The 13,068-nt window shown below is 48.7% G+C and overlaps 4 protein-coding genes across 4 annotated transcripts; 1 reads left to right on the top strand and 3 right to left on the bottom strand.

The window, feature by feature from the left end:
* Positions 1 to 1,974: 1,974 nt before the first annotated feature.
* On the bottom strand, positions 1,975 to 3,880 carry QC764_210330 (uncharacterized protein). Its single transcript, XM_062944742.1, has 2 exons — positions 3,452 to 3,880; positions 1,975 to 3,084 (listed from the first exon to the last, which is right to left on the bottom strand). Exons 1-2 carry the CDS (start codon positions 3,530 to 3,532, stop codon positions 2,272 to 2,274), a joined length of 894 nt encoding a protein of 297 aa, XP_062803598.1. The 5' UTR covers positions 3,533 to 3,880; the 3' UTR covers positions 1,975 to 2,271.
* A 465-nt stretch (positions 3,881 to 4,345) lies between these two features.
* Positions 4,346 to 7,211, bottom strand: QC764_210320 (uncharacterized protein). Its single transcript, XM_062944741.1, has 5 exons — positions 5,995 to 7,211; positions 5,849 to 5,939; positions 5,470 to 5,793; positions 5,171 to 5,383; positions 4,346 to 5,092 (listed from the first exon to the last, which is right to left on the bottom strand). Exons 1-5 carry the CDS (start codon positions 6,934 to 6,936, stop codon positions 4,524 to 4,526), a joined length of 2,139 nt encoding a protein of 712 aa, XP_062803597.1. The 5' UTR covers positions 6,937 to 7,211; the 3' UTR covers positions 4,346 to 4,523.
* Positions 7,212 to 7,355: 144 nt separating this feature from the next.
* On the top strand, positions 7,356 to 12,103 carry QC764_210310 (uncharacterized protein). Its single transcript, XM_062944740.1, has 6 exons — positions 7,356 to 7,730; positions 7,796 to 7,952; positions 8,031 to 8,235; positions 8,319 to 8,957; positions 9,104 to 11,771; positions 11,834 to 12,103. The coding sequence occupies exons 1-6, from the start codon at positions 7,545 to 7,547 to the stop codon at positions 11,987 to 11,989; spliced, it is 4,011 nt and encodes a 1,336-aa protein (XP_062803596.1). The 5' UTR covers positions 7,356 to 7,544; the 3' UTR covers positions 11,990 to 12,103.
* Positions 12,104 to 12,252: 149 nt separating this feature from the next.
* On the bottom strand, positions 12,253 to 12,793 carry QC764_210300 (uncharacterized protein; the record flags this gene model as incomplete). Its single annotated transcript, XM_062944739.1, has 3 exons — positions 12,253 to 12,401; positions 12,475 to 12,568; positions 12,644 to 12,793. The coding sequence occupies 3 exons, from the start codon at positions 12,791 to 12,793 to the stop codon at positions 12,253 to 12,255; spliced, it is 393 nt and encodes a 130-aa protein (XP_062803595.1).
* Positions 12,794 to 13,068: the final 275 nt, after the last annotated feature.

Here is a 13,068-nt window from a genome sequence, read left to right as displayed (position 1 = left end):
ATTCGTGGATAATTGTCGTAACCTCGAGAATAAGGATGAGGCGAGGATTATTTAAGATATCTTAAGGTTTATCGTTTCTTCGGCGTAATTGCTTACACTCCGGAATAAAAAATATAAACGCCTTGTTAAGAGCCTTAACGAAGGGTGGAATAACTCGATTCCTCTTACTAGTACCCGTCTCCAGCCTTATTATTCTATTGGGTTTAGGCGAAATGCGTTTACCGAGGACCAGCTCGCTAAGTTATCGCCGTTTATTAGCGACTTTATCGCCGGAGATCAGTCTCTCTTTATGGCTACGTACTATATATACTTCCCGTTCCTGACCTGCGAGGTGAAGTGCGGCGCCGCTGCGCTCGATATCGCAGACCGGCAGAACGTCCACAGCATAACCCTTGCAGTGCGGGCCATCGTTGAGCTCTTTCGTGCTGTGAATCGCGAGGATAAGGTTAACCGCCAGATTCTCGCCTTCTCCATCTCACACGACTACCGATAATACGGATCTACGACCACTACCCGGCAATAGCTAGCAATAATACCAAATATTACCGCCATTCAATCCATACTCACGATTTTACAACACTCTACGGACAAATGGACAGCTTATCAATTCACCAAGAGCGTCTACGACCTATGGATGCCCAAGCATTTCGAGAATATATGCTCTGCTATTGCCCAGCTGCCGTCGGATTTAGATTTTGATGTTCCGCCACTTTCCAAGGCGACTGGGCTTTCCCAGGATTTGGGTTTAATGCGGTCAGATGCCAGCTGCGCTTCTATACCTAACGAGCAGGGCAGCCAGTCGAGCAATGCCGAGCAGTAAGCGGTAACTCCAGGTACCTCATTCAGTGAGCCGAAGAGGAGGAAAGGATAAGTCCCGAAAGGGCTGTAAGGTATTAGCACACGATTATTTCAAGGCTTCCATCAAAAAATTCACAAAATAACATTCTCGTACACCTTTGGTGACACCGTTAAACCGTCTATGCCCCTAGAAACAGCCACATTATACAGAGAATTCCCCCTGGCAACCCTACCATCTCAGCATCAAGGATCGAAAAGAAGTCGACAAGCTATTCGACGAGCTCCACCGGCAAGGACTCATGTTTACTGTCTCATCACCGTCTTCGGCGCCCCGTCTTCGTGGTATATCGAACGGCGAACTGGTAGACGAAGTCGTGCCCAGTGGTTGACTTACGGATGATCAGTCGGGTGGTAGTCCTAGACTCTTACCCGCTTCCCCTCGCCTGTCTCTATCACAGAGAAGCTCCGCAAAAGGACCCGCACTCACCTGCTCGGCTGCCTCCCTCGAGATGGCTAGCCGCACGCCTGCACCATCATGAGCCACCTCCCACTTTTGCTCAAGCTGGCAGGTCTGACGTTCGCTCAGCATTTACCAATCCCGATTACTTCCGACCGAATTCCCCCATTGTCGTCAATGCAAACGCCCTGCCATGAATCCGAAACGAACGTACCAAGATGAAGACCGTCTGCGAGCCTTCCGAGGCCAAGTACTCCGACACATTCTCTAATGGTAGCATTCACCCAAACCACGATGCGTACTCTCCACTTGTGCATGGATATTACACAGTCACTTGCAGGTTGCGGTGGGCGGTTTAGACGAGATCCAGCAGGCGAAGTTGGAAGTAGCAGGAGTATCCGGGAAGCGGTGGTACTCACTTCAGCAGACTGAGGAAGAGGTCCAGCAGGCGAAATTGGAGTTTTGGCGGACGATCAACACAGCTTGGGTTGCGTTTTCCGTTACTCATATCGTCGGTATTTCTTCTCAAAGCCATCTTCGAGTTTAATGTCTTCGCGCCTACTAATCAGATGTATCTCTATTTCTGTTTCAGGGACAGCTCATGACCGACCCCCAAATAACGTCTCCCATTACAATACCACTCAATACAAATGTCCAAATCCTTATCATTATAGACCCCGCATTTATAGTAGATATCCTCTCGTTGAATGTTTGAGGTAAAAATGTCACTAACTTGAGGGCTCATTCGATGTGAAACTCAGTCATGGGAGTCTTAGCAACTTTCACTGTTATACCGTGATCTTCAGCACACTAAGCAAAGGCTTGACAACTTCAACACTTCCGACGTTTCTAGCCGACACTAGAGGAGCTCTTCCAAAGCAATCTCGAGATAGAAATCGATATGGCCGGTACCAAGGAGTAGCCTGGCTACCTCAGTACGACCATATCGCGAGGCGATTGAGACCTTCCAACGCCCACTGCTCGGACCGCTCTTCAGTTGTAGCTATGGAAACAGCTTAGATAGGATTCACCCTCAGATTCCCCAAGCTTCGGCTCTCGACACTCCACCCATCTCGGCTTGCCTCCTGATTGTTGGTGAAGAAGTTGGCAGCAGTCGCGTTACCTCTCAAAACCCACTGATAATACCTGACGGCGGCAACACCAAACTTGCCGCCGTTTTGGTCACCATAGGTTCCGCCGTGCCCAACATTCAAGTTGCCCTTCCAGGTCGGTGTGGATTGCGGAAGAAGTCGGTAGTCTCTCTCGCCCTGGTCTTCTGTCAGCTTCTTTCCAACCCTCATTCGCGATGAAACACCCACGTTGTTGAAAGCGATATCACTGGGGCCTCCCATAAAGTAGAAGATTGGCTTGTTGATTCTCGGCACAACATTCCTGCTCTCCTGCTCACTCAACAGACCCGAGTTGTAAATCCCGATGGTGGTGACCCTGTTGTCATTCACTCCCGCCGTGTACGCCTCAACGCCACCGCAGCTCATCCCCGAGACCGAGATTCGAGACGTTTCCAGCCAAGGATAGCGCTGTTTGGTGGCGGTGTTGGTGACCCAGTCGATGGCGCGGGTCATCATCTGGGCATTGGTTGAGCCTTGGCCGCCGGGCGAGCCGGAAGAGATGACAAACACGCCATGGGAGGCAATTTGAGTCAGGAAGTTGAGGAAGTCGAGGCCGTTGGCGGAGCAAGCGCCGTTACCCCAGACCAGGACGGGAATTTTGGCTCCCTGGGGGACGTTCCGGGGGAGGTAAAGGGTGTGACCGTTGAGGGAGGAGTCGGTGGTGTAATATGCGGGGGCGAACGGGCCGTTGCCGGTAGGCTGGTTGTGATAAGGTGGTTAGTTGAGCGTCTTTAATGAAGATGGATGTGTTTGTAGAAAAGGGCAATGTGTGAATGTGCTAAAGTGACAAAGTGCTAATGTGTAAATGTGTTAAAGGGTAAGTGATGTGAGGCCATGAGATAATGCGAGGAAGGGGAGGCACGACGCCTGCAAACTTTATAGATGGAAGGTGCCCAGGGAGCAAGGAGCTACGGGAGGAAGGAGCAATGGAAGGAATAAGCTCTGGAAGGGAAGGAGCAGTGCGAGGAAGGAACAGAGGAAGGAAGAAACAGGGGAAGGAAGGAAGGTGCACTGGCATGAAGGGTAAGGTACGATGAAGAGATATTTGATGAGCATGGTAACTAACTCCTTGACGGGAGGCGATTGGGTTGGCCTGGCTGATGCCAGTGGCCGTTGCCAGAGCGAGGATGATAGACTTCAGCAACATGTTGATCCAGATCCTGATTGATACTGTCTGAAGCTTTACCCATTCTTCAACGCATGTCTTCCCTTATACTTATACTCATCTTTGTTGTCATCAAGTCTCCGCTAAGTTACCTCCCTCCGGCAGTCCACCCCCTGCATACCCCTCTTCATATCCTCGCGCATAAATCTTTGATGTGATCGTAGCTGTCCTGGTTCCCGGTTCAGTCAATATCTTGGTCAACGGTGATCTATCGATCGTCAATGCGCGCGCAACAAAACACCTTTCTCCCCATAAAAGCAATTCGTGCGCTTCCCCGGTCGAACCACTTCCCGCCAGTCGAAGATCGACATCTCGAAGCTAAACTGTAGATGTTGAACGGAGCGCAAGTGGATGATTAGCACGTGGAAATTAGCCTTTTCCCGTCTTCCCCGGAGTCTTGGTTTGCATGCATTTTGCCGGGGAAGCGCTACTGCATCCGCACCCGTCATGTTGCTTCCGGCTGTTCAAATCGGCAATCGTGATACCGAGATCTTGGTTTCTCCATTGCGTACGTCAAGATAGGCAGGTCTTGACTGTTTCCGCTGCTGAAACGTATTCGCGATGACATCCATTCTTGCGCGCCACTTTCACATCTTGGCCTACTAATCAAGAGCCAAAATAGGCAAGAGAAAGTCCACCAAACAGCATCTCGCGCTTGTGAAAATGCCTATACGCAAAGAGTGAAAGCCCTTCACGTCTCAAGCAACTGACCTGACAGCGGGTACTCTGTCAACGTCAGCCTCCCACCTAACCTATCTCCCTAGATGTACCAACTTCTGCACATATCGTGGGATGCTGAAATCTGGTTTCTAGCAATGACTGCACGTGAACATTTGTAGGAAAGGTTCTCAAGATTTTCCCCCTGACTGACCCCCTACTACATATCTACCCCTTTAATAGTCTTCCTTCTTGTTATAGAACACATATTCTTACAGTTTCAGTGCATATTCAACTATCCTCTCCCAAGACCAGTTCACCTGTGAGCTCGACGCCCTCGCCACCTTATCCTTGCCTTAAAGATTTTAAGGGACCCTTGAAATAGAGCGCCAGCTAGGAATGCTGAAACGAATAGTTTCCAGACCCAAAGCGGGATTTTAAGTGTCCTAAGAACCTCACTGATAGACGGAATCCTTTTGATCTCCTGGACTGCGTCCACAACTGGTCCCACTTCGATGCTCTTTTCCTGTGAGTCTTTCCATATTTTCGCCACAGACCGAAGGTGGTCCATGTAAAGGGTGAGCGTATCAGCTTTGGCTATGGTCAAAGCCGAGTTGACAGCATTTGAGATCTCCCGACCGTTCATCTCATACTCCGACAGTGTCTCTGTTGCTGAATCTAGATCCAGTTCGCATTTTGGCAAGGATTTGAGTTTCAATATTGGTCCTAGCCGTTGTGCCCACAACATCTTTCGCGTTTCTTTGTCGGGCGAGGGGTAATGTAGCATAACGTTGATGCGGGACTTGACTGCGGGATCGAACATTTGGGCGCGGTTGGAGGTCAGAAATATGATGCCCTGGAAATACTCGAGCTGCCTCAAGAAAACTGTTCGCGTTACGGAAAAGCGTTAGCGTGTTTATGGATGCTTTACCCAAGCTATCTTGGGGAAAAGCCTCTGCTTACCTGCTACGAGAGCATTACGCTCCAACGACACATGTCCGTCAACCTGTCTGGATTCCAGAAATACATCCGCCTCATCAATGAGTAGAATGGCCTTCCATGCAGTTCCGTATCTAACTAGCCGCCTCAGCTCTGACTGAATGCTTCTCAGATCACCCCCGAGTTCTCCGGTTGGGAATAGCAAGAGCGGCTTTGAGGTTGTCTCGGAAATTGCTTCTGCCATGACTATCAGTACGGAGTAACTTCTATGGCTGCCACGGCACAAAAATACTTTGACAGAACGCATGTGAAGCGCAACTCACCAGCTGTTCTTGTTTTGCCAGTCCCAGGAGGGCCATGCAAAACAAATATCAGACCCTTGCCTTTGAGGGCAGTCTCATCTCGGGTATAACTGGCGAATTTGTGACTTTTAACAAGTGATGTGATGATCTTCCTATATCCATCCGGAAGGACAACCGAATCAAAGTCTTTATGTTTCCAGTCGGTCGTCTTCACCTTGTCTACAGAGAACATACACCAGCATCGCATGTCCAGAGAATACCCATAGACATATGGCAGACAGAGTAGTGTAGGATCATCGAAGCCATCGGTTGTTTTGTCTAGACTCTCTTGCTTCAGCCACTGGACTCTTTTAAGGCTGCAAGCAGTATTATCATGGTAACATATGGTATGTTTACTGACCTTTTGAGATGCTCCAATTGGAAACATTGACGCGGTGGAAAGGATTATCTTCCATGAATGTTGAACAGTCTAAGACGACTCTTCCGGTAGCCTTATGGTAATCTCTTAGCAAAGCTGGGTTGCTAGCGGATATGAGGGCAACTCACTGTTTCTGGGAGCCAGACGCCAATAAATTTTTCTTCACTGGAAAAGTATGAGCCCCCAGGAGGTGTTTTAAGCCTTCTGCATAGACCTTCGTAATGATATGCTTGGCCCTGCTTTTGCACAAGCTCCAAATATCGTTGTCCGCGCTTCACAAGGCGTTCTTTTATTCCTTCTCTGTCTTTGTGATACTTTAGCGGAAAGACTGAAAGGCTTGTAATCTTCTCGGGGGTATCGCCCGCAAATTCCTGGTGTTCGTATATTTTGATACTTTCCCGCACCACACCCGTTTTCTTTCCGTCGTGTGCTTGATATAGACACTCAAGCTCGAGGTTTTTCCATGGATCTCCTGTTGTTGGAGTTTCGTTATAGCACACGCTCACAAGCCAGTACAAAGCAGGCTCGCCGTTTACCATCCTGTATAGCAAGTCGCCGGGTTTAAAAACGAACCAAAGTAGATCAAATGTGATGACAGGATTCTCTCGAGTTGTGAGTGTCTCAGCCTCAGCCCACTTCTGCTTGTCAAGGTAGCTCAGGAGAAGGTTGAGATGGAGGGCACCGTCACCGCCTACCCTAAAAGCTTCCTCAGAAAGCTCCTTGCGATGATGATAGAGAAGATTGAATGGTGATGTCAGCTCAGAGGGTTTGTCGAATTCCTCGTCTTGGTCGGGATAGTAACGAACTACCCTTGTGAGAGCGGCGAGTATGTGCTTGGAATTGATCAAAAGCGTTGTATTGGTGCGATTGTTGTTCTTATCGAAGTTTTGTGTCGACACTAGGGCAAATGACTGATGTTTTGTGTCTTCCTCCTTTTTGACCGGATCTGAGTTACCCTCGGTAACCACCGGGTTATTGCTTCCATCCACATAGCTGCGTTTGAGGTGTTTGACATCGCACTGCTCGCCGGGTTCAGGCGTGGCAACCACCTTAGTCTCCTCGGAAGACATAGCTCCAAGTCAAAAATTCGAACGGTCGTTGTATCGTCGTCGTCGATGTGGAGTTCTACTCGACAACCACAAGGCTGTCTAATAACAAAAATGTGAGGTGTCTTGTAGAAAAGGTGAATGGTGACAAAATGGTGGAGAACTGGACAGTACTTCCTGGATACCTAGAAAGTGAAATCAATGCTAGAAAGTGAAGAATGTAGGGTCGATATAAGTTAATAATGGATGTAAAGGGACGGAAAAGGCTGCGCCGTACCCTTGGGCGATCCATCACAGAATGGGATGTCAATCGGCGAGAAGTTGGATGCCTCACGTTCAGCCAGATGCAATTTTATGCAGCCACATTATCATGCCTTGCCATTCAAGGCCAATCAAAGATAAAACAAGGAAAATTGGGGGTTGCCTTGTTCCAAGGCAGACAACAGGGCAGCTTACCTTTGTGACTACCACAGGAAACTTCCAAATCGCTCAAACTTGTCACATCTTGGACATCGCCTGAATAGGCAAAACAACCACACTCCAATGTTTAATGAGGGCCAGAATCTGCTTTCTTGATTACAGTTTACTCCCCTTTATTCCCACATACTCTCAGAAAATTGTAATCAGTCCAAATGGCTGCAAGTTTAAGCTTACCATCTCAACCGTTTCGCCCTCCCTCGCCCCCGCCATCCACCCCCCAAAGCTCCCCTTCGCTTCCGCCACATTTGGTCTCGGCCAATTTACACTCTTCTGAAGTTCAACAAAAAAGTAGCACGCTTGATCAGGATGTCGAAAAACTGGAGTGTGAGGAGACCTTGGTAAGTCACACCCGACACCTGTATACTAAATATCGGGCATTATGCTGGGTCTGACACCCTACAAGTCCGCTGAAGGTCCCCAATATTGGCAGGATAATTTCCAGGCTCGACAGATGCAGCATAGTGGGCATAATGTTCACTCCAACAGCAACATGGGATACCAACGGATAGGGGTCATGAATCTCGTGACAAAGGATCATCGAACAGGTGCACAGCCGAATGGTAAGTTTACACTCACTGACCTTGAGAGCTTTCATGTTTCTATCTGCTAATTCTGGAGTGTTAATGCTTGACATGAAGACCCAGACTTTCTTGCAGACAAACAACCTCTTGACTGGCTGTCGAAGTTCGACCATCGCACAGCACATGAGAGAGCTTTGGAAAGCCGAACCGAGGGTACAGTGTCTTGGCTTCTGAATTTGGACGCATTCAAGAAATGGAAAGTTTGTCCCAAAAGCTTTCTTTGGCTTCATGGAAAGCACTTTTGCGGGAAGACTATATTGTGGTAAGTCGAACGAATCCCTTGCTGTCGCTTGTTACTCGCAATTTCATGTACACTTCTTTGGAAGTTCTTTAACATTACCTCAGTGCATCGATCATCGAAGAACTTGAACAAGAAGCTACCGATGGAGTCCCGATAGTCGCTTACTATTACCTCGATCCTAACGAGTTTTGTACCAAACCTTCTGAGGGCGAAAGCCGCCAAGAATCCTTTCCAGAACGACTCTTAAGATCATGGCTTCGACAACTATGCGAAGGCCTATCCCAGTTGCCCAAGGGAGTGCAGAAAGTGCGGCAAGAGTTCAAGAAGACCGGCAGTCTTGATTACACGCTCCTAAAGTATGCGATACGATGTCTAACCGAGGAACGAGGGCAGGTGTACCTCGTAATTGATGGCTTGGATTCCCTTACAGAGTCACCCAATGGAAAAGACTCATTGGCAGTCTTATTCGAGTTACTTGAGTGCCTCAAATCTCACGATCCCGTCCATATCCTTGTCGTGAGCAGAGATCATGTAGACACGGCTCTCGAGGACCGATGCTGGGACCTGAGTCACGATCGTGAAGGGGGATTCGACATTGCAGTGGAAGGGACCGCCCACACGAACGGCATCGAGTTGATGGTTGACCAGGAGCTGAAAAAGTCGAACTGGGGAATAATCAGAAGAAAACATCCGGAGTGGATTGAGATCATCAAAAAAAATTTGGTGGACAATTCAGACGGAATGTAAGTCTATCCCCATATACCTACCTACCTAGGTAGTATGCAAAGATGATCAACTGGCTCAACACAATCTGTTTTGCACCAAATACCACCTACTGGGAAGCAGTTTTGAGAAGTGATCGAAAGCTAACCTGGAACTGGATCAATAGCTTCGGTTTAGTCAAATTACGGCTGTTAGATCCTGAATTTCACGAATTAATTCGGCGAAGGGACCCAGCCCCCGATGAGGAGGAGGTACTTGATGCATTGAATGAGATCCCGAAAGAGATCAATGCTTTTTACGATAAAGCCTTGGAAAGAATATGCGTCATGCCCAATGCCTATCTATCTCTCCAATGGCTCATGTGCACCCTCCGGCCGTTGAGATTCGTCGAATTCGAGGACTTGATCAACTGGGGTCAGACAAACAAAAAGAATTCAGTCTCCATTCGCCATAGCTTTGGCAGTCTAGTGGCTTTTCCAGAGTCTCCAGACCGAGACGGCAAGCAAATCGTGGATTTTGCCTTTTCCAGCCTGGAGGAATACCTCGTGAACAAAGCGGATAGGTGTGGCGGACTGGCTGTGGTTCACCTCATGATGGCTAATCAATGTCTCGAGTATATCAACGAATGTGTTGTCAATACGGATGACCACACCTTACATGAATCTGATGAGGACGAAGTTGATGGCGGGAAAGTACTGGAGTGTGACCTCCAAAGACGGCCGCTTCTTGAATATGCCATCAACAACTGGTACAGACATGTACTCGAGTATCTAGAGTCCAGACAGGATTCGGAACTGGTGCTGGAGTCTGTCCCAGACAATGGGACTCAGGGCATTCTATTGACATGGCTACACCGGATTTACAATTACTGGGGTACACCGTTGCGGAACATTTTCCACAAGAAGCCTCAAACACCCTCCGCTCTGGACTTTTCTGAGGGGGTGTCGGCCTCATCGGAATTTGCACAATGGGTCAGCTCGACACGAAGATTGGTCGATGATTTGGATCGGGACGTGGAACAAGTTCACAACGATCTGAAAGCGGCCGCGTATAAGTGTTTTGAGCTCATGGTTGATCTTCTTATTCAGCACCAAGCGCCCACAGAAACGGAAGCAACCACACACACTCCTCTTCAGGCGGCCTGCATGTGCGAATTCAATCTCCTAATTTATTCTCTCCTTCACGGTCATATTCACAACTCAAATATTCCACACTGCAAGGTCAAGAACTCGGATATCCCGAAAACTGGAAGGACAGAGCAAATCAAGGCTAGGCCCGACCCCTGTCATTCCTGGTGGCCAGACAGTGATGGCACCAAGGAGAAAACAGCAGACTACGACGGCAAACGTATGGTGAGGGCTCTTCTTCTGGCCGGAGCAGATGTGAATAAACCCAGTTCTCACGGAGACACCGCCTTGCACCATGCCATGGCCAAAGGCAACCTTGCTGCTGTCACTTTGCTCCTGCAGAGAAATGCCGATATGGAAATTTGCGCGACGGGTCCTCTCAATGTATTCCTCAAGACAGTGTTTCAAGCGCATGATAGCGAAGTAACGTCAGAGTTGGAATGGCCCATGCCCATGATCTGCTGCGGGACTCCCTTGCTCTGGGGAATCCAGATGGGGCAGCACGACGCCGTTGAGTTTCTACTTGATCAGGGTGCAGAATTCAAGAATCTCGCGCCGGTCTCAGGACACACTGCCCTCCATGCCGCAGCCTACCTCTCGGACCAGAGAATGGCTCGGCTGGCGCTGGATATTGGCTGCCGAGTCAACGATTGTGAGGCCAATGGGTTTTCAGCTCTCCATTTTGCTGTATATCAGAACAATCTGGGTGTGGTTGAGTTATTACTGGCTAATGGTGCGGATGTTAATATCCTCGCCAACTGCGGATACCCTCCTCTGATGTGGGCTCGGCACATAAACATCGTCAGGGTGCTCCTCAGAAACGGCGCAGATTGGAATGCCCCCCCGGATAAACCACACACAGTACTAACTGTGGCGGCGTTCAACGGATACCACGAGATTGTGCGTATGCTTCTTGAAAAGGGCGCTCCCGCCAGTTCAGCTGCCTTGCGCTATGCGACGTGCGAAGGGCATACGGAAGTAGTACAAGTCCTGGTGGACTTCGACATTCCCGTTGACATTTTCTTGCACGCCAAGCTTGGAATAACCGCCCTGCCACTTGCGGCTGGAGGAGGCCATTCTGATATTGCCACAATCTTGCTGAGAAAGGGTGCCAGTCTTTACAACAAACACCCTGTTCTCGGTTCCATACTAAATGCTGCTTCATTCGGCGGTGAGGATATAGTCTTTGACGCATGTTGGCAACAAGAGCCTTCTATGCGACATGAGAAAGATGCGTATGGGCGTACTGCCCTCTACTTTGCTGCCCTGGGCGGACAGGACAAGATGGTTGGGAAGCTCCTCAAGTTAGGATACAAAGCCAATGCCAAGGATAACCATGGCCGAAACGCATTGCATGCTGCAGCATCAGGTGGCTCGCTATATGTAGTGGAGAAACTGCTTGAACAGCATCCGGAAGTTGATCCTACTGAGACAGATGATGACGGCTGGACTGCTTTACACTGGGCGGCTAAGGCTGGGGAGAAGAAAGTGGTGGAAAAGCTGCGAGGTGTATGTTTGAGAGAGGGTAGAATGCCTGACGACAACAAATGGCCACCAGCCCGTATTGCGATATATCATGGGCATCGAGACCTTCTTCCACTTCTGGAGAGAAAGCAGACAGGAGAAAACGTCTTTCCACAGTCCGAATGGCATTGGTGGAGTGCAGGTGTTATGCACAAGGATTATGTTTGTGACAGTTGTCTCAGGGTACGCCAATCTTCTCTGCAAGCTGCTATGGTGCGTGGATTTCTAACAGAAAAGGGATGAAGCTGATACATGGGATCCGATTTCATTGCCGTACATGCTATCACGATTTACCCTTCTCCAACTACTGTTTCAAGTGCGAGGGTCGAGGAAAGAGACTGCATCCTGGCCATCGATTTGAGGAAATCCGTCCGCCGTACGACCAGGAAAATAGTGGGTAGGGAATCCGGCTGTGCGATAACGAAGATATAATCATCTTGAGCGACATGCCCTCAGGTGCCTATCTATGTTGTACACAGGCTATCTTGGCCAAATGCCGTGATCATCCACATGTAACGTAAGATCAAGATATCATGTCCTTTCAATGTTCGTATACTGGGCATAGGAAATGACTTCCATAATTCACTCAACAAATTATCGACAAAAAACCGCCAAATACCACCTTGAACGCCAGGTATCCAATACTTTCTACACATTTTCACATTTACTCAAAAACAAGCTCATCAACCTCCTGCTCAGCTCCAGCATAAAGAACGTTCGATTTGTAATTATGTCCAGTGTGTGTTGACTCAGAGACTTTCGGATCAATCGGTGCACTCAAAGCCATTTTGAGCTCACTCTCATTGCAGGCACCTGCATGATAGGTAAGATAGATAAGTGTTCATTCACATGGGGTTTAATTGAGGAAACTGAGGAAGGGCCATACCAAACTTGATTCTCTTTTTCACCTTCTGATGACCGCCATAATTGACAGATGAGCTGACGTCGTTGCCTCTATGCTTAGAAGCATCTGGTGAGGTCTAAGGGGCGGTCTAGGTTAGGATTGATAGAAACACCTAGAATGGGTAGATTATATAGTAAACAGGATCACTCGCATTGACCTTGACTATTGACCCGTCCCATGTTTTACCGTCGCCGCGGAACTGAGAGCTGGGCTCCTGCATGACGGTCGTGGCGGTGGTTGTTGACATCTCAGCAAGTCCATATACTCCTTTCTTCTTGAGATTAGTAGGGATATTGCTCATTCTGGAGGTACTGTGGGACAGGCAGGGAAAGCCAACAATGATAAGCAGACACATGTGTCAGGAATCAAAACTGCACAGGCTTGTGCCCGATCCACAACATATTTATACATGATCGGCTCAGATAAGAGGACTCCGTCTAACCGGCAAGTAAAACAGTTGACCTGATACGAATGCCGTGATGTATGTAGTCGGAGCAGGCTAGGCTTCGGTTGGACTCCATGCACAGGACGTGGCAGTGCATGTGAGTGCCGCTGATTGGCGACAGAATCTACCGT

Source organism: Podospora pseudoanserina, chromosome 2 (genome assembly GCF_035222485.1).
Source record: "Podospora pseudoanserina strain CBS 124.78 chromosome 2, whole genome shotgun sequence".
Taxonomy (NCBI): Eukaryota; Fungi; Ascomycota; class Sordariomycetes; order Sordariales; family Podosporaceae; genus Podospora; species Podospora pseudoanserina.
Note: the sequence above shows the minus strand (reverse complement) of the source record. Positions and strands in the feature narration are given on the sequence as shown.